The sequence below is a fragment of the Muntiacus reevesi genome, chromosome 11 (genome assembly GCF_963930625.1).
Source record: "Muntiacus reevesi chromosome 11, mMunRee1.1, whole genome shotgun sequence".
NCBI classification, from domain to species: Eukaryota; Metazoa; Chordata; class Mammalia; order Artiodactyla; family Cervidae; genus Muntiacus; species Muntiacus reevesi.
In genome coordinates, this window is record NC_089259.1 from 80,614,574 (window position 1) to 80,641,684 (window position 27,111).

General features: G+C 49.5%; 1 protein-coding gene and 1 non-coding gene across 2 annotated transcripts in view; both read left to right on the top strand.

The window, feature by feature from the left end:
• Window positions 1-27,111, top strand: part of MYO16 (myosin XVI) — a 372,035-nt gene that overhangs the window by 306,262 nt on the left and 38,662 nt on the right. Inside the window, exon 31 of the mRNA XM_065901993.1 lies at window positions 10,395-11,411. Coding sequence (XP_065758065.1) covers window positions 10,395-11,411 — 1,017 coding nt within the window. The remainder of the gene's footprint in view (window positions 1-10,394; window positions 11,412-27,111) is intronic.
• TRNAC-GCA (transfer RNA cysteine (anticodon GCA)) lies at window positions 9,307-9,378 on the top strand. The gene has a single exon. It is a non-coding gene; the product is annotated as a tRNA-Cys (tRNA).

The following is a 27,111-nucleotide window of genomic DNA, read 5'->3' on the forward strand; positions in this document are numbered from 1 at the left end:
CAGGGGCCCCTTAATCATTAAAGATAAAGAATATTAATTCAAATCTCTAAGCCTCTTAGGGAAAAGCTACTTATATATCACTTTCCTTCACTCCTATCCCGACTTCCACATCCAATGAGGAGCCTCAAACAGAACAGTTCAGAAAGTCAGTCGCTAGTCCATGTAAACTTTTGTGAATTAGAAAGCTGAAGAGATTCAAAGATTCATCCGGCCTTCCCTGTTATCACAACCTAATTAACAACTAAGCCTGCTTTATCTGCACACAGTAAGTGAACCAATTCATGCAGGGGATGAACATGACTCAGCGGAACTCAGTGAGTGAAATTTTGGAGACCAGACAACAAAAGTTTCTGCGTTGGTGGTCTGGACATATTTAGGCAAAACCACAGTTTATTCTCAAGTGAATTTATCGTAGGTTAGTTTGTGTGGTATTATTGCCTAATTACTAATTTTCAGAATTATGAAACACAGAGGCAGTCCTTTGCAGAATGTTTTAACAACTTCACAAATTTTAGCTATCACCCTTGGAATGTAAGGCCCTCTTCTAGGACAGGAGGATGCACAATATATGAAACAAAGATACCTTCCCTCCCGGGGCCTGCACTCTCGTGGGGGAGACAGATGGGAAACACGAGACAGATAAATACACAGAGTATTTTAGAAGACCACGGCTGCAGAGGGAAAAAGAGGAAGAGGCGGTGATGCCAGGTGAGGTTCTAGATGAGATGGCTGCATAGGTTTCATTGGAAAATATTACAAGAACAGAGGAGGGAACACAAATTCTTTGGTAAATAAATGAGCCAAAAATGCAAAAGCTCAGCAAAGCTGTAAGTTCACCTTTGACACCAAGGAGGTGGGCAGACCATGGACCAGAGATCTGGTCTGTGAGCTCTTTTGCAGCAAGGACTTGACCCTAGTAATCGTCAAAGATGCTCTTCATCCGTTACTTCAGAAAGAATAGATCTTCAGGAGAATTTTTTTTTAAATTGCTGTTGTCATGTATGAGTCATGTTACAGTAATGCTTAGATGGAGATGAAGGAGAATTTCATTACTTTGGGGAGAAGAGGACAAATGTGTGTTTTCAGCATCATGATAATAAGGGACATAGCAAAAACATGAGAGAAACCGTCTGGAGGAGAGCCTTCAGGTGGATTTAGATGTGAACATAAATAGAAGAGAAGGCCTTCCAAAGAAACAAGCCCTTCTCCTCTTCTTCCCAGCATACAAGACAAACTAGAAGGGTCTTCCAGTCTCTGCAAGTCGTAAATATGCCCCCTGAGAAGGTAGATCTATCTGCCCTGGAATTGAGATTTTGGAGAAGTCAGGTGCCAACCTGTCACACAATTGGGAAAGGAGACAAAATGTTGAGGCTACAGTTAAGAGTGTCTCCTATGTGCAGCAAAAAACAAATGTCAATTTAAAGATGTTAGTCAAGAACCACAGGAGATAAAAATATACATAAAAGCAAATGATGGTGGGGGGGGGGAGGCGAAAAAAAGATTAATGAAGGGAAAGCAAGAAAGACCCCAGGTGTAAAACTGAGATCCCTTCTACATGGAGAATCAGAAAGCTGCTAAATGCTACCTGTTTAAAAAACATGCTGTGATATCACTAGATTTGCAAGACTTTTATATATAAATTATAGGTTCTTGGAACATAATCTCAGCTCACAGGTGGCTCGGAGATGCTTTTGGTGTCTCCCCACTGAGGCCCACCCCAGGGGAACTCACATTTGTAGAGGCGTGTGGCAGGGCTGGTCAATAAATCTGCTGCTTTTTCACGATCCACATAGGTGCTTCTTCTTTAATCCCGAGGGCTTGACAGCCATCACCATGTCTCCTGAGGCCCCAGGTGAACCCCTGCGTTCAGCAGTGTGTTTTAAGAGGGTCTTTAAAGATAGGAAAATTAACCTGACTGATTGGGTAGCGCAGGTGTGCTGGCTGGCATTTGTCACTGTGGGACTCAGGCTCACTCGCTCCGATCCGCAGCGTCGAGCACCCCATCCGTCAGCAGCGGCCCTGGTCCTCTTTACGCCATCATCACAGGAGCCGAAGGTGTCCAGAAAGTGCCCACTCCCCACTAGTGGCTATTTAACTTTAAAATAATTAAAAGTAAGTAAAGTCTAAAAGCCCAGTTTCTCAGTCATCAGTGCCAAGGACTCAAGAGCTGCTGGTGGGAAGTTTCTTATCATCACAAAAAGTTGACCAGACAGCACTGATTTTTTTATTAACTGGAATATAGTAGATTTACAGTGCTGTGTTAGTTTCAGGGGTACAGGCAAGTGAATCAATTATACATATCCACATGGCCACTCTTTTTTAGATTCTTCTCCCATGATAGGTCATTACAGAGTATTGAGTAGAGTTCCCTGCACTATACGGTAGATCTTTATTAGTTATCTCTTTATATACAGTAGTGTGTATGTCAATTCCAGTCTCCCAGTTTATCCCTGCCCCTCCTTACCTCCTTGGTAATCATGCGTTTGTTGTCTGCTGTAGCTCTGTAAATCTATTTCCACGTTATACATGAGTTCATTTCTACCCCTTTCTTTTCAGATTCCATATATAAGTGTTATCATATAATATTTGTCTTTCTCTGACTTACTTCCTCAGTAGGACAATCTCCAGGATCATCCTTGTCACTGTATATAGCATTATAGACAGCACTGATTTGTTTTTTAACTTTTTATTTGTTTAAAGAGAAAAATACTGTTTTTTATTTTTGCACATTCAAAACATTTTTCATGGACCTTCTAAACACTTTAGCTCAACTGAACACATACAACTCTTTGGAGAAAAGACGCTGGGGACTGTAGTGTTGTGACATGCATGGCTGTGTCTAGTCGTTCAGTCATGTCCGACTTTTTGTGACCATTTGGACTGTATCCCGCCAGGATCCTCTGTCCATGGGATTCTCCAGGCAAGAATATGGAGTGGGTTGCCATGCCCTCTTCCAGGGGATCTTCCCAACCCAGGGATCGAACCTGCAACTCCTGTGTCCCTGCATTGCAGGCAGAGTCTTTATGTGCTGAGCCGTGAGGGGACTTTAACTCAGAGGGAGTGAGAGTGTGAGTCACTCAGTCGTGTCCAACTCTTTGCGACCCCACGGGCTGTAGCTCTCCAGCACTGTCCATGGAATTCTCCAGGCAAGAATACTGGAGTGGGTTGCCATGCCCTCCTCCAGGTGATCTTCCCAACCCAAGGATCGAACCCAAGTATCCTGCATTGCAGGCAGATTCTTTACCATCTGAGCCACCAGGGAAGCCCTTAACTCAGAGAGTCTATGCTAATTTACCCATAGTACCCAAAGGCTTTTAGTGGTGGTACTAGAATAAATTAGCACTAATTTCAAATTCATGTTTTTACCACAAGGGAAATACTGAGTTTTCTGCACCTAGTACTGTATCACACCATTATCTGTCTGCTGCAAAAGATAGAAAAGAAATTTGATCATTGCTTGAAATGTTGTGTGAACACCACTCATTAGAACAAGACCACAAATCAAGTTCAAGATCTTTTCTTTTATGAAAGAAAGCTGCTAAAGAACTCAGAAGGCTGTAGACTGAAAAGAGATGCGATCGGAGAGTGAAGGTCAAAAATCGTAGAGAAGCCAGTAGTTAGGTCACCTTGAAGTGGATTCCTTTATGCCCAGTCCTGTTCTTAACATGGGCCTTTCCTAGAGGTTTTCATCCAGTAAATACGGTCGTCTGGCCAGGACTTTTTTTCTCTCTCACTATCTTTGTGCCTGAAAAGCTGGAAACAATTTTATGAGCCAGTAAATTTTAACATGTGTTTGCAAACTATTAACAAGCGAGAGCCAAGTATTTGAAAGTACGGTTTTTAGAAGTCTAGGATTGTTCTTTGCAAGCAGAGACCAGGAAGGGAAGAACGGGCGGTGACGTCACTTTTTCTTTGCTGAGAAGCTCCCAGCGGAGAGCTTTTCCCGAGGAGCTGAGCTTCTAAACCCAGCGAGCTGACATTCTCCCCAACACGGCGATCACCGGGTGATGAAGCGGCACAGGACAGGTTTTCTCAGGCAGCTCTCAGCATCGGCATCTGAGCCTGGTCATTTTATTACTGTCTCAGGGTCTGCGCTCATCTCCATGGGTGGCTGTCACTCAGGGTCCTCCACGAAGCCACAGGTGGGAGCTGCAACCACCTGAAAGCCGGCCACTCGCACCTCCGGGCCCCGAATGTCTAAGGGCTGGGCCTGCTTGGCCGTCTCTGTGTCTAGGGGGTCTCTCCACCTGGCCTGTGCAGGTGACAGCCGCAGGGTGGCTGGGCTTCTTCCGCGGACAGTCGGCGTGTCCACGGCACGTGGTCCAGGAAACAGAATGCCCGGTGGTCAGCATATTCCCTTTGATGACCCTGCCTTGGAAGCTGCACAGCATCCCTCCCACCCTTCCATCCACCAGGCAGTCCCAAAGGCACATCTGGTTTTAGGAAAGATGAAGTAGATTCTGGGGCTTCCCCGGTGGCTACGAGGTAAAGAATCCACCTGCAATATAGCAGACTTGCAGGAGACTCGGGTTCAATCCCTAGGCCAGGAAGATCCCCTGGAAGAGGAGATGGCAACCCACTCCAGTATTCTCACCTGGAAAATCCTATGGACAGAGGACCTGGTGGGCTACAGTCCATGGCGTCACAAGAGTTGGACACGACTGAGCACACACACAGGCCAAACAGATTCTACCTCTTGATGGGACTGGGAACTCGACGGTGGCCAAGTTTGGGGAAATACAGACTGCCTCTGACTGTGGAGGAAACAGTTGACATCGCTCCCACGTGCAAGATGCACTCATGTCTGGGTGCATGCTCAGTCATGTCCAACTCTGCAATCCCATGGACGGTAGCCCACCCAGCAACTCTATCCATGGAATCCTCCAGGCAAGCATCTTGGAGTGGGTTGCTATTTCCTCCTCCAGGGAAGATGCACTCAGTTCAGTTCAATTGCTCAGTCATGTCCAACTCTTTGCAACCCCATGATCCGCAGCACGCCAGGCCTCCCTGTCCATCACCAACTCCCGGAGACTACTTAAAACTCATGTCCGTTGAGTCGGTGATGCCATCCAACCATCTCATCCTCTGTCGTCCCCTTCTCCTCCTGCCTTCAATCTTTCCCAGCATCAGGGTCTTTTCAAATAAGTCAGTTCTTCGCATCAGGTGGCCAAAGTAGTGGAGTTCCGGCTTCAAAGATGCACTCACCTCTCCCCTGAACTCCCCAAAACCTCATCCCACTATCAAGCTCAAGTCCAAGTTCCAGATCCCAGACCATGTAAATCTGGTCCAGGTATCCCAGCTGCTCAGATCAGACTCCTTAGGTGGGCAGCTTCTCTAGGACTGTCCTTAACTACTGAAGACAGACTACCTGTTCTCCTCACAACTAGCATGCTGCTTGTGCCTTGGTTCGGATTTAGTCCTGGTGCCTAGAAAGTATTTTCCATGGCCATTTGATCTATGCGCTGGAATCTTGGCTTACCTTTGGATATTATTTCCCAGTCTACAAGAGGCTACTCCTGTTTGGCAGTGGTCGTTTCCTCAGCCTGATTCTTGCTCATAGAACTCTGAGGCACCAGAACCTCTTTATCTTGTACTAACTCTCCCTTTTTCATTGCATGCTGATACGATTCCCTTAAAAGCTTTGTGAGTTTCCTGTGAATCAAATTCTACTCCTTTAGTAAAAGCCACATTTACAAATCTTTTTAAGATAACCTCCTCTCTACCTTTTTTTTTCCCCCTGAAAGATTTTTGTAGGGCAATACCCTTAATATTCTTAGACTGTGGTTCATATATTATATGGTTATATATCTTATATATATATGGTTCTAATATTCTTAGACTGTCTTGTGGTTTTGTTTCTTTGCAAGGATGCATGAAACACCACCTCAAATTTTTCTTGGGCCTTCATAAAGTGGTTCATGGTTTTGAGTTCATCTTCAGATCATATTTTCCTGAAAATGCCCCGAATTTAATCTCTGCTTACAAGGCATTCCTTAACTTCAGAGTTATCTGCTACCTGGATGGCCCAGTGAGAAATCATTTTATTTTCAAACTCAGAAATCCCAGGCTCCTTTAAAGTTAATAGGTGGTTCTTTCTTCAGCCTTCCGCTTTATTTTCCTGTTTCCCGCAGGAAAGTAGAAGTAGGCAGGAGTCCACTTCTTCACACTGCACGAGATCTATCAGAGACGTGTTGTCTAGTGTCCACGTTACTGCGGGTGACAGGGCTGCTAAGCTGTCCACAAAGCGATAAAAACGATTATGTTTCCTCCTGAGTCCAGCATATTTCTCACTCTCCTTTAAAGCTCACCAGGAGCTTTCTTGAAGGTCACACTTCTGCTAACAGTACCGTCAAGATTTCTCCCGTTTCCCAAGGCTCCTGCCAGGCTTTCAAAGTCTGGGTTTCTTGTGAATAGTAGCACTGCATTCCAGGCTCCAGCATCTCTTTAGCTGTCTGCTGCTATGTCACAAACCTCTGCAAACTTAGTGCCTTAAAATGACAGAGACTACCATTCTCCTCCCTCCCTCTGTGTGTGTGTGTCTCTGTCTGTCTGTCTGTCTCTCTCTGTCTGTCTGTCTGTCTCTGTCTGTCTCTCTGTCTGTCTCTCTCTCTGTGTCTCTGTCTCTGTCTGTCTCTCTGTCTTTCTCTGTCTGTCTCTCTCTCTCTGTCTCTGTCTGTCTCTCTCTCTGTGTCTCTGTCTCTGTCTGTCTCTGTCTTTCTCTGTCTGTCTTTCTCTGTGTCTGTCTGTCTGTCTCTGTCTTTCTCTCTGTCTGTCTGTCTCGCTCTCTGTGTCTGTCCGTCTGTCTCTGTCTCTCTCTGTCTCTCTCTCTGTCTGTCTGTCTCTGTCTCTCTCTCTGTCTTTCTCTCTGTCTGTCTGTCTCTCTCTGTGTCTGTCTGTCTCTGCCTCTCTCTCTGTCTGTCTCTCTGTCTTTCTCTCTGTATGTCTGTCTGTCTCTCTCTGTGTCTGTCTGTCTCTGTCTCTCTCTCTGTCTTTCTCTCTGTCTCTCTGTGTGTCTGTCTGTCTGTCTCTGTCTCTCTCTGTCTCTCTGTCTGTCTGTCTCTCTTTCTCTCTGTCTGTCTGTTTCTCTCTCTCTGTGTCTGTCTGTGTGTCTCTTATCTGTCTCTCTCTCTGTGTCTCTGTCTCTCTCTGTCTGTCTGTCTCTCTGTCTTTCTCTCTGTCTCTCTGTCTTTCTCTCTGTCTGTCTCTCTCTGTGTCTGTCTGTGTCTCTGTCTCTGCGTGTCTCTGTCTGTCTGTCTCTCTGTCTGTCTCTCTCTCTGTGTCTGTCTGTCTGTCTCTGTCTCTGTCTCTCTCTGTCTTTCTCTCTGTCTGTCTGTCTCTCCCTGTCTTTCTGTCTGTCTGTCTCTCTCTGTGTCTGTCTCTCTGTCTGTCTCTCTGTCTGTCTGTCTCTCTCCCCACTCCTGTAGTTGGCTGGCATCACCTAAGCCCCTCTCCTGCCAGCTGTCTCCCAGCTGTGCTTAGACAATGGCGGGGCCGGGACAGTCCACAGGCTGAGTTCCTTGAGCCTCTGGAGTCTGGGCTGGGGAAACGTGGGCAGCTGAGGCCTGGGACTGATGGCGCTCTGTCATCTCCCACCTCTGTCTGGCCTCCCCACTGCATGGCTGCTTCAGCGTCCGCAGACTTCTCCCGCAGAGATCAGGGCCGCTGAGACATGGGTCCCGAGAGGCGAGGAGCAGCAGTGCCCTGCCGCCTGGCCAGCCTCAGCGGACGCGGCGTTCCTTTCGCCATGTTTTATTCATGGGGCCGGCACGGAGGTCCTTCTAGCTTCCAGGCTCTGGAAGAGCAGCAGGGACTGAGAATATTGTTGAAGGCAGTTTTGGAAAATGCAGTCTGCCACACATCCTTTAAATTATTCAGATCTTCAGAACAACTCTATAATACTAATGCTAAAATTTTGTTTGGTTCATTAACTTTCTGGGAGAAGCTTATGAGTTGCTTTGCCTTAGCGCATTGAAAGCCTTCGGGATAATGCGCATTAATTACAGAATTGTGCATTCGGGGGTATTTTCTGCTCTTAAAAGTGGGCTGCTTTGGTGAACCCTGTATAATATTGGCCTCCAAAGATGTCCACTGACTTAGAAAATTAACTTTGTTCTTTTCCATCCTCGTCTGGACGTCTCCCATTTGTTTCACGTTTACAGAGAGCCAGCATCTGAACTAAGCCCTTTGCAGACACCATTTTATTTCCCTGAGATAATTACTGATATCACCATTTTATGCATGACTATACTGACGCTTCCCTGAGAGCTCTCCGCCTGCAATGCAGGAGAACCCGGTTCAATCCCTGGGTCGGGAAGATCCGCTGGAGAAGGGGTAGGCTGCCCACTCCAGTATTCTTGGCTTCCCTTGTGGCTCAGCTGGTAAAGAATCCACCTGCAATGCAACAGACCTGGGTTTGATCCCTGGGTTGGGGAGATCCCCTGGAGAAGGGAAAGGTTCCCCACTCCATTCTTCTGGCCTGGACAATTCCATGGACTGTATAGGCCACGGGATCGCAAAGAGTCGGACACAACTGAGCGACTTTCACTTACTGAAGCTTACAGGGAGGTGACCAAGAGGAGTTTTAGAATTATAATTTCCCTGAATGCCACAACCGCAAGCGACACACACACGCACAATTCTGTGATCCCTTCTTATGGCCTGTATTGTCCCACCTCATAATATATATCATGTGCTAATTGCTATAGAATTAACTTTCTTTTTTTTTTTAATTCTCTGAGTCAGCTAAGAGGGCAGAGGAAGGCAGGGAACGTTTTCTGTGTACTCACTGATGTGTCTTAATAAATACTGGTTAAACACACAACTAAATGAATGACAGCGTGGAATACTGGTCCTGCTGCAGTTTGAATGCAAGTCTGTCTAACTCCAAAGCCTTTCATTTTAACCCTAAAAGTGGAGTTGTTGCCCCAAATGTGAGGTGGAGACTCTCATATGTGCAGTCATAATGACAGAAAAGCCTGGCTGCCTGCCTTAAATAACTCAGGAACTCAGCAAAATTAGATGTGCTTATTTAGATCAAGACTTCCTACAGATTAGCACAATACCAAATTGGTAAAACAGTTCAAGATTTTTGAGAAGTTTTGATATTTTAGCAAAACTGTATGTAATTTTCGAAAATTAGCATCTCAGTTTCCAGAGAAATTGTATTCAATAAAATCTACTATAATTTATAGTAAAAATATTAGGGGAAGAACTTTTAGAATTTTTAACTTTAATAAATGTTTTGAGTCATATGTAAATGCTTTTCTGCCTCTTTCAAAATCAGTTCTAATAGTATGCTCATGGGCTTCCCTAGTAGCTCAGATGGTAAAGCGTCTGCCTGCAATGCAGGAGACCCAGGTTCGATCCCTGGTTCAGGAAGATCCTCTGGAGAAGGAAATGGGAATCCACTCCAGTATCTTGCCAGGATAATTCCATGGACAGAGGGGCCTGGAGGGCTATAGTCCATGGGGTTGCAAAGAGTCGGACAGGACTGAGTGGCGTACACAATAGCATGCTCATTTGTTTTTCTAAATACAATCCTTCTTTCCAAGTTCAGTTCCCGCTTAAGTTCTTAGTGAAATACAACGCTCTTGATCTCCCTATTGTTTGCTAGGATTTAAGTGTGTTAGTTAATTGTAAAACTCAGTCTTGGCATCATTTTCACAAAGTTCTTTACAGAAAGATAATCTCCGTGCGTGCAGTTGTTTTCCTTGGTGTGTTGTGTTCATTTTGCCTGGGCGCCTGCTCAGTCGCTTCAGTCATATCTGACTTTTTGCGACCTCATGGGCCGTAGCCCGCCAGGCTCCTCTGTCCTTGGAATTTCCCAGGCAAGAACACTGGAGTGGGTTGCCATTTCCTCCTCCAGGGCTTCTCCCCAGCCCAGGGATGGAGCCCGTGTCTCCTGTGTCTCTTGCACTGCAGGTGGATTCTTTACCACTGGCTCACCAGGGAAGCCCTAGGTTATTTAAGCAACCCAGCCTTCAGGGGACTTCCTGATAGGAAACACGCAGGGGGCTCCAAGCCTCTGACTTGCCATTCTCCAGCCTCCTAGAAGTCCGGAGGATCGCAGCGAGTCCTCAGTCCTCACGTGTCAGGCCCTTAGAACCCAGGTGTGAGCAGGCTCCAGGGGAGATGCAGGTGCCCTCCCCGCCCATCCCAGGCCCTGCATCCCTGGCATCCTGGGCCTCCTTATGGCCAGTTTACCTCCTCCGTGACGGGTGGTGGTTGTCCTCCAGCTCCAAGGCCAAAACTGGTTTTCTCCTGGGCAGTCCTGGGGAGTGTGGGCAGACCCGGACCCCGGGGATGGGGGGACGGGGCCCCTGGAGGGGGCAGGCCGGCGCGGGTCGGGGCCTGAGTCGCGCTGACGCTCCGGTCCCCCTCTGTCCCTGGCCCAGCTCTCACCCGGCCCCGGCCGCACAGCGACGACTACAGCATGAAGAAGGTGCCCCCTCGGAAGCCCAAGCGAAGCCCCCACACGAAGCTCAGCGGCTCCTCGGAGGAGATCTCGGGCGCCCGGCCGGGGGCGGCGGGGCCGGGCGGCGCGCGGCGCAGGGCGGGCGGCCCGCAGCGCCTGCCAGGGGTCCCCGCGCCCCCCGCGCCCCCCGCGCCCCCCGCGCCCCCGGAGCCCGAGCCCGTCTACATCGAGATGCTGGGCCGCGCCGGCAGCCCCGAGCCGGCGGAGGCGGTGTACGAGGAGATGAAGTACTGGGCGCCCCCCGGGGACGCGGGCGGCCGGGGGCCGGGCGCCGGGTCGGCGTCCGCGTCGCCCCCCGCGGCCCCCGAGGACGCCAGCGGCATCCCTGCGCCCTTCCCCAATCTGCTGGCGCACCGGCCCCCGCTGCTCGTGTTCCCCCCCACGCCGGCCACCTGCTCCCCCGCGTCCGACGAGTCGCCCTTGACGCCCCTGGAGGTGAAGAAGCTGCCGGTGCTGGAGACCAACCTCAAGTACCCCGTGCAGCCCGACGGCTCCAGCCCCCTGTCGCCCCAGCACCCCAAAACCCCCAAGGGGGACGGCGACCGGCCCGCGTCCCCGGGCGCCCCCGCGCTCGCCGGGCCGCACGGAGCCTCCCCGCCCCCGACGCCCCCGCCCGCGCCCCCCGCCACCCTGCGGCCGCCCGCGCACTTCCCCTTCGCGGCCCCCGCGGAGCCCCCCAGGGTCCCCCCGAAGCCCACCTCGGCCCCGGCGGGCGCGCCCTGCAGCCCCCTCCCCAAAACCCCGTATTCCCCCGGGAAGACGGCCCGAGGGGAGCCCAGGAAGGCCACCACCACCGGCGCCCCCTCCCCGGCCCCCTACAGCCCCCCGAACTCCAGACCTCTGGGCAGCCCCCTGGACGAGCTGGCCAGCCTGTTCACCTCCGGCAGGAGCGTGCTCCGGAGGTCGGCGGTGGGCAGGAGGATCCGCGAACCCCAGGGTGAGTCTGGCGCCCTGAGCGCGCTGAGACAGGTCCACATGTGGGGGGTGTGCAGAGGGATGCGGTGTTAAGGAACGCGGGGGGTCCCTGCGGGGTCCTTCAGAGCAGGTAGCGGCTTTAAAATCATCTTATATGCAACAGGTATGGCCGAGTAGTTAGGAATGCATCTTTTCATTTTGCAGACACAGGTTCATGATATAAAAACACGTTTCACTAAAACCGGGCTTCAGACAGCCTAGTGAAGTGATGGGCTTTAGATCAAGACAGCCTGAGCCACTGAGTTCTGTTTGCTAACAGTGTCCGGGTGTAACTCGGAAGTGGCAGTTGCATATTGTTACACTGAGATGCCCCATTCGGACATCTCTGTCCTTGGCTCGGGTTACTCGAGCACCCTCCTCGCGCTGGCCGGCTCACTTCCATTCCCTGCGTCTGGAGTGATTACTTCTCAGTTACTCCCTGATGCTCAGTACCACTCAGTAGGAGCCCAGCCCAGGAAGGCCACCGCCTGGGCCCCTCCCCCGCCCCCTACAGCGCGCCCCCCCCCCCCCCCCCCCCCCGAACTTTAGGCCTCTGGGCAGCTTCCCCCAGGAGCTGGCCACCCTCTTCAGCTGTTGTTTCCAGTGAATGATCTTCCTCCTGGTCCCAAGCACCATTTTCACTCAGTTCTCTTCTGTCTGCATCTTCTAGCTGAGCATCTCAACTGCTCAGCTGTTGACAAGCCAGTCCCAGTGAGCTCAGGGCTAGACTGTGGCAGCCAGAGGCCTTGCCTGTATCAAAAAGTATTCATTTTGTGTCCCTATAAAAGTAGAATGTAGCTAGCAAAAAAAAAAAAAAAAAAAAAACTTCATTAAGAATTTTTTTGTTGATCTCTTGTAAGTAGCTGGCCTCATTCAGATGAGGTTGCCTTTGGGCTCAGATTCTCTTAATAATCACAAAGAACGTAGTCATCTTCCCAAACACATCTGAAGGCTTTTAAATAAAACCGAAATATTTTCCAGCGTTCTGTATGTGGGAGGCGAACTGCAGTAATATAAAGCATCTTCTCTTAAAACTATAACAGGTCTCTCGGTCATAATGCCATTATGTCGATTACAACTGGTAACATCCTTACTTTACAGAGACGGGAAACTTCGGGGCAAGGAGGTTAAGCACCTTCCTTAAGGTCAGGCTGTAGGACTGAAAGTAGCAGCTTACCTGCTGTTTCTCCTAAAGAAAATACATAGCTGTGTTGGCTTTCATCACCTGATGAGGCACAAAAAAATCCCCTAGAAAACCTAGGAAGCATTCTCAATAAGTGAAAAGTATGTCAAGGTCAGGCTAAGAACACTTAGCAAGTGGATGAATAACCTACTTACTCTTTGTTTATTCCTCAGACTAATAAGCTAATCGTTTGTTTAGTTAGCCATTTCTTCTTAATTATGTCATTAATAAATGAAATTGTCCTTGTAAGTAGGGGATGGCTTGAATTTCACAAGTCATATGTTTCATTCCAAGGAACAAAACAGACTCTAAGAGAAAAGCATTACATGAACACATTAATATTTGCTTTGCTTTTGGAACTAAAAGTTTATTACAGCCTCATAAGCCTCCTTTTACTATAGATGAGAGTTGGGTGAATTCTTCTCAGGTGTATTCAGAAAAGTGAAGTTAATGATTTTCTAGACCGGCACCAATCCTTTGGAAATCCTTAAGTCTAGGACTCGCGAGGAGGACCACAGAGAGGTCTCCAGCCAGGGTGCCCGAATGTGCTAATTGTATTTCCCCGGGGTGACATTAACCAGTGCCTGGGAACATGCATCGAAACCTCAAGGACACCATCGTTAGTGCAACTCTGAAATTAGAAAGCGTCTATTTTCCTCCTGTGGGCTTTTACAAAACACTCTTCACTTGGAAAAGATTGTCTGGAGCCACTTAAGACTTGCTTACGAACACCCGAATTGGCAGCTTCTGCGCCCAGCACAGTGGCTGTAATAATGGCAGCTGCAGTGGCAGAGGCTTGTCCCCACGCCCCGGGTGACCGAGGCCAGCCGTGCGGCTGTGAACGCTGGGACTCCTGGTGGCTCGTCACCCGGAAACACCCGGACCAGAGCACCGGACGCGTCCTCGTGGCGTCGTCCAGGTCATTCGTTCAGCATGCAGAAGGGGCCTCAGAGAAGCCTGGGGAGGAAAAAAATAAACAGTCCTCACACTGGAGCTAATCACCAGAGCTGCTTATATGATTATTAAGGTTTACACCCTGTGATCCAGGAGCCAGTAATCCATTTTCTTCTGAATGAATCGCATGGCCGTTATTCATGATTTACTGAAGCCCTGGGACTTCTTTTAAGATTACAAATCTTTTTCTTTACCCTCTTTAATTTAAAAAATGCTCTTCTCTTCACCTGAAAGAGCTTTCTTACCAAAGAATCCAGTGGGCAGCTAATTCTGCCTCAAGTCACCTGAATTAATTGTAGCTCGTTTCTTGGACAGTTGTGATGTGGGGAAATTGTACCGCAAATTTGCGGAAGCATTTCAGAACTTCTTCCTCGATTCTTTGGAGAGCGACCTTGAAGAGATTATGTGTGTTAGTTGCTCAGTCCTATCCGACTCTTTGCGACCCCATAGACTGTAGCCTGACAGGCTTCTCTGTCCATGGGATTCTCCAGGCAGGGATGCTGGAGTGGGCTGCCATGCCCTTCTCCAGGGAATCTTCCTGAACCAGGTATCAAACCTGGGCCTCCCACATGTAGGTAGATTCTTTACCGTCTGAGTCACCTCACTTCAGTTCAGTTGCTCAGTCGTGTCTGACTCTTTGCGACCCCATGGACTGTAGCACGCCAGGCCTCCCTGTCCATCACCAACTCCCAGAGTTTACTCAAACTCAAACTCAGATCCATTGAGTCGGTGATGCCATCCAACCATCTCATCCTTTGTCATCCCCTTCTCCTCCTGCCTTCAATCTTTTCAAGTATCAGGGTCTTTTCAAACGCATCAGTTCTTCACATCAGGTAGGCAAAGCACTGGAGTTTCAGCTTCAGCATCAGTCCCTCCAAGGAATATTCAGAACTGATTTCCTTTAGGATTGACTGGTTGGATCTCCTTGCTGTCCAAGGAACTCTCAAGAGTCTTCTTCAACGCCACAATTCAAAAGCATCAGTTCTTCAGCACTCAGCTTTCTTTAAGTCCAACTCTCACATCCATACATAACTACTGGAAAAACCATAGCTTTGACTACAGGGACCTTGGTTGGTAAAATAATGTCTCTCTAGAAATAGTCCAGTGTTGACAGTTCCTTCCTTTGGACTTGAGAAAAGGCATTCAGAGGATTCTCTCCAAACTGATTTTGGCCCTGATTAGCATGTAAGGGCAGAGAAGGCAATGGCACCCACTCCAGTGCTCTTGCCTGGAAAATCCCGTGGACGGAGGAGCCTGGTGGGCTGCAGTCCATGGGGTCGTGAAGAGTTGGACATGACTGAGTGACTTCACTTTCACTTTTCACTTTTATGCATTGGAGAAGGAAATGGCAACCCACTCCAGTGTCCTTGCCTGGAGAATCCCAGGGACGGGGTCGCACAGAGTCGGACACGACTGAAGTGACTTAGCAGCAGCATGTAAGGGATGGTGAGTTGTGGGCAGGAAGCAAGGTCCTCGGTGTTTAATTGTACTCCATTGCTATCCTGTAGACCTAAATGTGGGATTTCATAACTGTCATGTTCCTATAGACTCCTGGGTAATCAGCTGGAGGGATACAGAGTCACAGAAGCTCTTAAGAGTCCAGAATGGAGGTATGGAGAAAATGTGATTGTCTCGGTGACAGCTGTGAGGACAGCTGGAGAGGAGTCGTCTTGCTGCAGTAGTCGCAGAGGTTACTATGCCCCAGGCACGGCTTTAAGAACCTGTTTAATTCTCACAAGAGCAAACAGTGTCTGCTGTGGTGTCCCCATCCTACAGCTGGGAAAACTAAGGCATAAAGATTAAACTTGCCCCGGGTCTCTCCACTTTGAGAGACACAGCCTGACTTAAATGCAACGATTCTGGCTCTACAGGCGACTGTCTCAGCTACCTACACAGTGAGGCCCGGAACTGCAAGGAAATAAAACAAAGCAGAAGATAAGGCTTTAAAAAGTCCTATTTACTCCCCTGAGGTGCAACAAGTAAGAGTCCTACAGTTTGGATAAGAAAACTGCTTCATAAAATTCCAAACATGTACTTCACAGCTCAAAGCTATATACAATTTCGGAACGTGTTCTGGGGTCACTGGGCCCTTGGAATGAAGAACAACTGCATGTTCAATTGTCTGTGCCTTTCTGTTTATCCCATTCATTCCCAAGGTGTTTTTCTTCTGATGCCGTATTATGGTTAATATTATTATGCTAATTATTTATAGTTGCTTAGTTTCAAAAATTATGAGACCGAGTTCAAATGCAGAGGGGATACCATTTGCTTCCTGGGGCCACGAGGGTGCGCCATTGCTCCAAACGGTTCCTTTGGCAGCTGTTGTTTATCTGTAACGTGAAATAAAATGAGTGTGTTTTCTGTGTCCATTGAAAAAGAGCAGGATGATCAGGCATTAACAAAAATGCAGTACGCCTCAGAAACCTGGAGAAGAAAGTGCAGGAGTCTGATTTGCAGAATATGTAAAAAAGAAAAAGATTTTGTGATTTTCTGGTACTGTGCATCCTTAGTTTATATAATATAAATAAGTAGTTAAAAATTATATTGAGAGCAGAAAATATAGAGACAATATTTCTTTGCATGTATTAGGTGTTTATTAAATACATTTGATGAAAACCAACCTTTAAAAAACCAGTTTGACATATATTTGATAAATCTGGCCCTGGGGCATTTTTTTACAAATAAGAACCACTGCAGTCAAATGGAAATTACTCTTAATTTCAAATATTTTGTTTCATTGCATAAATACTCCAAGTAAGGATATTTTGAGTTTTGACTTCTCTGGTGTCTCAGATGGTAAAGAAACCTCCCGCAATGCAGGAGACCCAGGTTTGATCTGGGTTGGGAAGATCCCTTGGAGAAGGAAATGACAACCCACTCCAGTATTCTTGCCTGGAGAATTCCATGGACAGAGGAGCCTGGCGGGCTGCAGTCCATGGGGTCACAAAGAGTTGGATACAACTGAGTAATACTTTCACTTTCATTATATAAATGAAATTTTTACAGTGTAATGCTTGATTCCATAGGGCCATTTTAAAAATTATTTTTAAAGTTGGCTTTATGGAAAATTTCAAGCACATACAAAAGTACAATGGATTAAGGAACTGTCTCTGTGACCAGTCTTAGCTTCTGTCTCCAGCTTCCTCCACCATCGCTGAATTATGTGGAAATATGCCGCAATGTCAGAGCAATTTACTGATAAATATTTGTATAAATCTCATTAGGGAAGTCCTTTAGAAAAAAAATAAAAGATTTATTCTTAAGTCACTTTAACAAGTACAGACCTGTCGATCCGTTTGAGCATCATGGGACTTGAGACCGCTGCTCAAGACAGAAGCTGCCCCTAGATGTGAGAGCATCGTTGTTTCATGATGCAGCTGAAATAATTCTCTGGAGTCAGCTTTCCACCAGAGATCACTGGCCTTCGGGGACTTCCACAAGGTCTGTGAGCGCAGCCCCCTGTGTGGACAGCTGTGCAGGTAACTTTTCTACAGCGACAGCATCAAGATGTGAATTTCTAATTATCACATCCAAACAGGGCTAAGCATGAAAGAAAGATCAGTCTCTCAAGTACATGTTACAACTGCATCTTTTCAAAGAAATTGTTTTTATTTGCTTTGGGCTGGACTGGTCTCTGGTTGGGGCCAGTGGGGACCACTCCCTGGTTGCGGTGGTTCCTCTGGTTATGGAGCATGGGCTTCGGTAGTTGCGGTGTGTGGGTTCAGTCACTGTAGCTTCCGAACTCTGCAGCGCAGGCTCTGTAGTTGTGGCGCATGGACTTAGTCACCCGAGGAGCGTGTGGGGGTCTTTCCGGACCAGAGATGGAACCCCTGTCTCCTCCACTGGCAGGTGACTTCTTGACCACTGAGCCACCTGGGAAGCCCCCATTGCCTCCCAATCTGCACTGCGTGAGGTTTTGAAGCTTCTCTGCCAAATTAAGTGCAGTTACTTATGCAATGTTCAGTAGTAAGAAGATGCTTTACAATCACTGAGATATCACAGAATTACAGGCGGAAACCTGTGACCTGTGCTCAAGGGCAGCGTCGCTAAACTGCCGTTCTCTGCTCCTGATGTCTGAGGCAGACGTTTCTACGCTTGTCTTCTGTTTCATCTCTGACGCCTTCTAATGAGATGGCAGCGTAGGACCCATCCTCCTGTGCAGGGCTCAGCATCCAGGGATGGGATGCAGGGCTTGGCGTCCCCCAGGCATCGTGCCTACTTGCAGGCTCTTCTGGCTGTCTCTCCTGTGCTGAGCTGTTAATCTCGCTCACTCTCCAACTGCTTTGCTTTCTCTGGTGGTGATTTATTTGTGGGTGGTGGTGGCCTGAGGCTCCATGAATGTTGCAAAGGGCGTGGACGGAGCAAGCACATACTTTACTGATGTGTAGTCGAGGGCACTCTGGCCGCCCTCCTGTGAAAAGAAGGCATCCCTCTGCCTTCTGGAACCATTTTACATCGGCCCCAAGTTTCCCTCGTTTTTCCAAACGAAGAAGTCCTCGGGGAAGGCAAGCTTAGCATCCCCAGCGAAGCAGGTCCTTCGCTCGTCGCTGGGTGGATACATGGAGACGGTGAGCTGTAGAATGTGGCTGCCCTGCGCTTTGGCACACGCGTGGGTCCCAGTGTGAGCAAACGGTGTTCTGAGCAGCTCCTGGCCCCGCCGCGTTCCAGGCGTCTCTGTCTTTGGGACTTGAACCGGACGCTGCAGTGCTTCTCATTCCCCGGATGCCCAGTAGAAATAACCCTTCGTCTGTCTCCTCTTGCAAATGAGCTTTCAGCTGGAATAAACTGACCCACAGCCAGACCTACCTACGTTAAGAGCACAGAGCTCTTTGTCTTCCGTGTTAATTGGCCTTTTTTTTTTTTTAAGTGCCTAATACTTGCTGCGCACGCTGTGACATTTCCCCCCCTGTTTACGGCGCCTCCTCTCTCACTGCCCGAGAACTCTCTCACCCAGGGGGATTGTGCACCCGGGGCCCCGCACCCAGGACTTGCGTTAACTTGTAGAGCTCACTCCTGTGTAATCATCCACCAGGCATTCGCTTGACGCAAGCCCGGGGCTTGCCCCCGGGAATCCAGAGAGGCGAGAGAGCGAGCTCTGGGTGCCCTGCCCTCCCCAGACAGGGCGGGCGCAGACGGGTCCACCCCATTTCAAGGGGAGGCTCTACCCTGGGGGGCATGGACCCCCCCGTGGGTCTGTGACTGAGCCCCGCGTGGCCTGTGAACCCCAGCGGTGCGCTCGGACCTCGTTTGGGGAGAGGTACCCAGACTTCATCACGGAGCGCTGATGAGCAGGGCGCGGGGCGGGGGCACAGCTGGCGGCCCCAGAGCAGGAGCTCGTTGCTGCGGTAGCATCTAGGAGAGCCTCCCGCCTCGGGGGCTGACCCTCGAGCAGGACGCGTGATGGGCGATGATGGGGGCGGGAGGCGGGGGGCTGCGAGTTCCCCAGGTGGGTGCAGAGGAGGGGAGCGGGCGGGGCGGCGCCAGGAGCCCGTGTGTGGCAGCCCTGTCTCCGAACATGAGCTCAGGGTACCTGGTCCTGTTAGCATCTGGCCAGGAGCCTTGAAAGGCTTCCCTGGAGGCTCAGTGGTGAAGAATCCGCCTGCCGGTGCAGGAGACCCAGGTTCCATCCTTGGGTCGGGAAGATTCCCCTGGAGGAGGGCATGGCAACCCACTCCAGTATTCTTGCCTGGAGAATCCCATGGACAGAGGAGCCTGGTGGGCCGCAGTCCATGGGGTCGCCAAGCGTCAGACACGACTGAGCGACTAAACAGTAACAGCGTTCTTTCAGTGTAGGCTTCTCGATAGCGACCCTTCCTCCCCTCCCGTCCCGCAAACGGCCCTCCGCAGTGTCAGGGACCCCCAGCACGCAGGTGACGCCGGAATCACTCCTCTGGCTCGGAAGGATTGTTTCCTGCTTTGCTTGGTCTCTGCCTCTGTAAGGTTCTGCTTGGGAACAGCTCCTAATTACAGGCGAGCCGTCACTCACGGCAGCTGCCTTCACTTGCAAAGCGCTCACCCAGCATCTTGCCTTGAGGAAGTGCCCCTGTCTGCAGGGCCTGAGTGTGGGTCCTGGGAGTGCGGTCTGGGATGCCTGCTCGGGGCTGGCCGCTGGGTAGAGCTACAGGGACCTCTCCCCCGTCCCAGGGGCCACGCTGAGGGCTGCTCGGATGGGCAGCGGTGCTTCTCAACAGCCGGCTCCAGCCAGGGCAGGAGAGAGGCGTGCCCGCGTGCTCAGTTGCTCAGCTGTGTCCGACTCTTTGCGACCCCGTGGACTGAAGCCCACAGGCTCTTCTGTCCGTGGAATTCTCCGAGCAAGAATACTGGAGTGGGTTGCCATGCCCTCCTCTAGGTGATCTTCCCAAATGAGGACTTGAACCCCTGTCTCTTGTGTTTCCTGCACTGGCAGGATTCCTGGGAAGCCCGGGAGAAAGGCACACAGCCCAAAAAAGCCGACTTCACGGCCCAAAAAAGCTCACTTCATCTGTCTCTACAGCAACTATTTATTTCCTAGATTATGTGGCTATAGAAACAGATATAGCTACAGATATAGATATTCAAACATACCTATATAGAGATATAGATACTGTAATGGCAAAATTAGAAGCATGGCTGAAAAAACAACAACAAAAACTAGTGTCAGCCCCATACTCAGAGCCCTCAATAAATATCTGTTGGGAGAATCTTAAACTCAAAGGCCTCCTGAGCTTGCTACTTCCTCTGGACGTGGCTGCGACATTCTCTGAAACCCAGGCGTCAAACCAAGCAGGGAGTTGTGACAATTAAATATTTAGATCAACCTGATCAAAAAGTTACCCTGCGAATAGTGTGAAATTCTCCTGGGAAATTTCCTTCATGGCTTGGCTGTGAATCTAAAGCCGCCAGCATGCCGTCAGACCAGAGATAGAGAGCGTGCATAAATAGTTCATCATTCCTGAGATGAGCCGGAGGACGCAGGGGAGTCCTCCCAGTTGGACTGTTCTCCGGCACGCCATCCAGTGGGAGGAGATCTTTTGTACCTGGAATTCTGGGGGAAAAAAGTCAAGTCTTTTCAGAAGTGGATTATCTTTCATAAGCAGTACATATTTTTCATACCATCAACCCATTAAAGCAAGCAGACATTGTGTGTTGGAGGGGGTGGTCTCTAGACTAGATTTCGAATTAAACTCCCACTGGGGGCTCCAAAGAGAAAGCCAGTGCTTTAGCCTCTAAGCCACTCAGTGATTCTCCCATAGCTAGTTAATAAAGACCTTCCTGGCTATCTGCATCTCATTATTGCCACATAATACAATATCCCAGGGTGTTCTTCCTTTTGTGAAGAAATGCTTAGAAGCTACAGGGTGCATGGATGTTTTCCTGAAGATGACCTGGATCACTGCGGTGTTCTCTCTCTCTCCTTAAGAGTATTGGAAGAGAAAGACCCGTTTCTTAACTACCTAAGAGTGTTTAGGGCCTTTATGCCAACCTGAATCATTTTTGTGATTAATTCTCAGATTAACCTAGAAAATTCCACACCACCTGATAGCTTGCTACATTCGGTGTCATTTTCACCAGCCCTGCATCCTATGAGTCAGCAGTCACCTCACACCCACTGTGTGTGAAGCTTCTCAGGCCTTTTGCTGCCCTGGTTTTCACTTCTCCCTTTTTCTGATTTCTTCTTGAAGTCTGTAATGCTCATCCTTAGACATCGTACACTGGCAGTTACTGGGCAGTTGCAATTTTACATGCAACCGAGACATGTTCGTTGTAATAAACCGATCAGTGACAATCTCACTCACTTTGCTCCCCACGCATGTGACTCAGTCTTAAAATGTGCAGGAGCCAAACCACGGATGTGAGAGTTGGGCCGTAAAGAAGGCCGAGCGTTGAAGAGCTGAGCTTGTGAACTGTGAGTTGGAGGAGACTCTTGAGCGTCGCTTGGACTGCAAGGAGATCCAACCAGTCCATCCTGAAGGAGGTCAGTCCTGGGTGTTCATTGGAAGGACTGATGCTGAAGCTAACACTCCAATCCTTTGGCTACCTGATGCGAAGAACTGACTCCTTGGAAAAGACCCTGATGCTGGCAAAGACTGAAGGCAGGAGGAGAAGGGGACGACAGAGGATGAGATGGCTGGATGGCATCACCAACTCAATGGACATGGGTTTGAGCAAACTCCTGGAGTTGGTGATGGACAGGGAGGCCTGGCGTGCTGCAGTCCATGGGGTCGCAAAGAGTCGGACACGACTGAGCGACTGAACTGAACTGAACCACGGCAGACATGAGCTAGATCTGAGATGACACATGTTTATAGTGGAACACTCAGGGTACCATACCTGCGAATGTGTGCACCCAAAGTCCTGCAAAACCTGCAAAAGAGTTTCTTCACACCCCAGAATCTGGCTCAAAATCAAACACACCCTTACCCAAAAATGTCCACTTTAAAGAATGGAGGAAGTGGCGTGTACACCATGGGTGCAACTGAGCAAATCGGCGTGTTTCCCATCTTGGTTTTATTCTCCTCCTTTGAAGTGGGAAGATCCAGGAAGGAGTAAGTAGGAGACAGAAGACTTGAGCAGAGCGGTGGGTGGAAACTCTCCCTATGCAACTGTGCCCACCTTACTGAAAAGCAAACCAAAGCTCGCAGCCCTTAGGTTACTTCCTGAAGTCACGTCTCTTTCTGGAGTTAGTTCCAGTTCTCAGGGGCGCTCACCTGGGTGGGGCCGGGCTGGTTTAGGAGCAGGATGGAGGCACACATCCAGCACAAGGACTGTGGTAGGCCAACCTGCCCGGCGGCTCAGCGGGAAAGAGCCCGACTGCTGACTTCCATCCCTTAGGTCGGGAAGATCCCCTGGGGGAGGAAATGGCGCGCTCTCCGGTATTCTTACCTGCAGAATTCCCTGGGCGGAGGAGCCGGGCGGGCTGCAGTCCAGGTGGTCGCTAAGGAGTCAGACGCGACTGAGCACCTAAACCACCAGCCCGGGAGTACTCTTCCCAGTTTGCGTACCTTTTTTCAAGTAAATAACCAGTGCCCAGCAATAGATTCTGTAGAGCTGAAGAGATTTTTGTTTTTATTTTCATGAAAATTGTATTGAGTTTATTTTGTCTCTTGGTATCTGTTGTTTACTTGCTAAGTCGTGTCCAGCTCTTTGCAACCCCATGAACTGCAGCACGCCAGGCTTCCCTGTCCTTCACTGTCTCCCAGAGTTTGCTCAGACTCGTGTCCATTGAGTCAGTGATGCCATCGAATCATTCATCCTCCATCGTCCCCTTCTCCTCCTGCCCTCAGTCTTTCCCAGCATCAGGGTCTTTTCCAATAGTCAGCTGGTCACATCACGTGGCCAAAGTACTGGAGTTTCAGCTTCAGCGTCAGTCCTTCCTGTGAATATTCAGAGTTGATTTCCTTTAGGATTGATTGCTGTGATCTCCTTGCTGCCCTTGGTATTTAACCACCTTTATATATAGCTCGTGATGGAATCTCTCTTGGAGTTTTAATAGAAAATTGTGCTAAAAAGAACTACTTCGGTCCTTAAGAACAATGTAATCCCTTGCTCCATCTCAGACACCAGCTCGTGCTCCGGTCATAACTTGCTTTCTAGTACCTTCTGGCCACCCCCCTGCCCCACCATGTGAATCTTAGCACAACCAGAGGCGTGACTGCCTCATTTACGTGTCAAATGAGACCATCAAACTCCAGTTGCTGGCACTCATTTCGCTGATGTAGTCACAGCTAAGAGGGGAATCTCCTCTGTTCCCTTACTCCGGCTGGAAATCTCGTCTAATTTCTGCAGCCGTGACAGCCATGCGGGGCAGAGGCACTGGGCTTCTGTGTGGTGATGGGGGATCATACAAATGTCTCTTTAATCTGATGCTCATTAGGCAGCCCACTGATGTGGTCCAGCTGCTAACCAGAAAGTGTTTCCATTGCTGCAGGGGTGGAATCCATCATAGGGACCCTTCGTAATGACTTTAGGGAAAAGGTTCCATTTTCCAGATAATACATCCATTCTGTGACGTCGCCCCCAAGACACACAGTTCTTTTCAGGATTAAAAACATCAGAGGTTAACGTCAAGCAAAACCATTTGATGAGCAGCCAACATTTTGTGTTGCTGTTTGCTACTTGCCTCAAGTTTTCAAAGATGGTTGGGGAAAAATAATCATAAATAAAAGGGGCAGACTTCATTCATTCATTCGACATATACACTGAGGATGTGTTTTGTACAGGGTATTTTCCTAAGCTGTATCGGTTTATAAGTAAAATATGGAATCGACTCTCAAGCAACTCACAAGGTCCCCGGACAGCAAGAAACGTTGTCAGTGAAGATACTGTTTGGGTTTCTCAAATGGCTTACCCCTAATGCTTGAGAAATGCTGCACTTTTATTCAATTCATTCTACTCTCGTTGGCTGTTCAATGCTTATCATGACTCACTAAATTGATTCTTCTCAACCCATACATATGTCCTTTGAAACTGATCCCAAATGAAGGTAGGATTCCTTTGGAGGAAAGAGGAGAGGATGAGACCAAAGCAGCTAGAGAAAGAGGGGATACACTACCTCAGGCTGAGACCAGGGGCATCTTACAACCCTGAGGAAGAAGGTTTATCCAAGGGCGTGATGGCATCACCGCGTAACGCTTTGGAGGAGCTGCACCAGGAGTATGAAAAGGGTTCTTCTGTGTTCATTTATGTGTAAACAAACAGCTTATAAATGACAGATGAGAGATGCCCGGTGGTGGGCATACGAGGAGGGGGACCCCACCTCCTGCCCCACTCCAAGGGGCTTTCTCCCGATGGTTCCAGGGGGAAATGAGGGCCACTGGCGACCGACTCAGCCTGCCTTCCCTGCAGAGTCCCAGCGACTCCTCCTTCCTGAGTGACTGACATCACCACGAAGAGGCAGCTCCGGGGACCTTTGGTCCCAGGCATGGAGGCTTGGGGGGCACGCAGGGTCAGGGAGGCCAGCCAGCCCCCCTCCATAAAGGACGCAGCCACAGGAGCCATCAGAGGGACTGGCCACGTGGCTGGAGAATTGTGACAAGACTTTTAAGTCTGTGTAGATATTTTTAATCTGTTATGTAAGGCCTCGGAGCTGCTGGGCGGCAGCCACTGGTGTGGGCAGTGGGGCTGATCCACACACGTGCACGGCTTCTCCAGGCTGTGAAACTGTGGGCAGACGTCTGTAGCGGGGGGACTGCTGCTGTCCTGAGCCCCCCAGGGCTCCCGAGTGCGCCCCCCGCTCCTGGGGCTTCCTACCCCAGGCCTGCCCCTACCCCAGGCCTGCCCCCGTAAAATGCAGACTCAGGCAGAGGCTCAGGGTGTGTGGCTTCTGCCTGTTCCCATGGGCCCTGATCTGTGCCCTTGGGGCCCTTAAATGTCTTGAGTGTGTGTTAGTCACTCAGCCGTGTTTGACTCTCATGAGCTGTGACCCCGTGGACTGGAGCCCGCCAGGCTCCTCTGTCCATGGGATTCTCCAGGCAAGAACACTGGAATGGGTTGCCATTTCCTTCTCCAGGTTATCTTCCAAACCCAGGGATTGAACTCAGGTCTCCTTCATTGCAGGCAGATTCTCTACTGACTGAGCCAGTAGGGAAGACCCTTTAAATACCATGGGTGGATAAATTTTATAATTAGTTCTGAACGAGGATTTTGAAAAGATTCAACATACACCACTGCTGTTTGGGTTTTCACTTGCATTGATTTCATTGGCTCTCTGACTCAGCTGCAACCATACCAATGAGATGAACGCCAAAAATGAAAGTCTGACCGTCTCATACGATGTGTGATTCAGCCATACATCCAGTTGTGCCAAGGTTCACGTGGTGGGGCAGGGGCCTGGCCAGAAAACACTAGAAACCATTTTACAACGAATGCACAACCTAGCGTCCCTAACGTGGAACAAACGTAGATTATATTTTTCTCAAGGACTGAAGTAAAGAATGTAAGCAGTGTTAGTCGATCAGTCATGTCCAATTCTTTCCAACACCCTGCCAGCTTCCCCTGTCCATGGGATTCTCTAGGCAAGGATACTGGAGTGAGTAGCCATTCCCTTCTCCAGGGGATCTTACCAACCCGAGGATGGAACCTGGGTCTCCTGCCTTACAGGCAGATTCTTTACCGTCTAAGCCACCAGGGAAGCCTGGAGAAGGACTGAAGTAGTTATTCTTAAAGCAATTTATCTATTAGAAACCCAAGTGAGGCTCTATTAAGAGCTATATATAAAGGTGGTTAAATACCAAGAGACAAAATAGAGTCAATACAGTTCTTGTGCAAATGAAAAGACAAATAAGTAAGCAGTTCCTGTTCGGAAGGGGTCTGCTGACTCTGGGCGTCGGCTGTTCTCCTGGGAAAGGATGTGGGAACTGAAGATAGAGCTGTCCTGGGGGCGCTCGCCTCTTTTCTTTCCAGTAGTGTTATTAGCCTCCCATCCCTGTGACGCCAGGCACATGTCACAAATACTGAGCGCTCCCAGAAGAATAACAGGAATAACCCCCCTCTGCCTCTGCGTCTGGAGGGAGGGGGACACACGCTGTCCCCCCAGGGCAGCCGTGCAGGTGCGGTGTTCTTGCCCTCCTGGGTTTACATCACCCCCTGGCATTGAGGAAAGGTAGAAACACCAGGTATACAAATGCCCGTGCGGCCTCTGAGGTTAGACACTGTAGGAATGGGTCTCTGAGCCAGGCCAGCCGGGTTAGATGTTGCATATTCAGCTACTTATGGGCTTCCCAGGTGGCTCAGTGGTAAAGAACCTGCCTGCCAATGCAGGAGACTCAGGTTCAACCCCTGAATCAGAAAGATTCCCTGGGGAAGAGAATGGCTACCCACTTCAGTATTCTTGCCTGGGAAATCCCATAGACAAGGGAGCCTGGTGGGCTACAGTCCCTGGGGTCAAAAAGAGTTGGACACGACTGAGCGGCTAAACATCCACAACGTTCAGCTACTTACAGGCAAGATGAGCTCCAGGGGAGGGAATAGTGGCCAGGCCTCTTCCAGCTATGGCACGGACAGGGGAGATGGACCCAGAAGGAGCCAGCTGGTCAACCTGGAAAGAAAACTGGCACCACATACATTTCTGTGCCTTTTTGGGTTCTGCAAACCTTATTTATACTGACAGTCATTTTTTAGCTTTACTATGGGTACATTCCTGCCCTGCTCAGCACATATGTTGTTGAAGATATCACTCTGTTTCCTGCTTCGGTTGGTGTTTTTAGCACAAGCCATCTCCCCAAGACTTGGCAGGGGAGTGGGTGGCGGGAGCCGGCAGGGGTGGGCGGGGTGGCCAAGGAAGCCCTTTCTTTCCATCCAGCTTAACCCCAAGCGTGAGTCTTGGTGGCGCTTTCTGCTGCAGAAGAATGCTCGGCACCGAGTTCCAGAGCAGTTTTCATCTACTCAAGGGTGGTGATTTCATAAGGGAGGGCCGGGGCCGGCTCTGGCCTCTAAGCAGGTCTGGTAGTTTCGTTTGCTCAGGCTGCCCGTCCTCGCCCATCCCAGTGCTGTGTTTTGCGTCTCCTTGAGTAATCAGTACCTGTAGAGATATGACCGTGTGTGGGATGTGGCTGCCACATGACCTGTC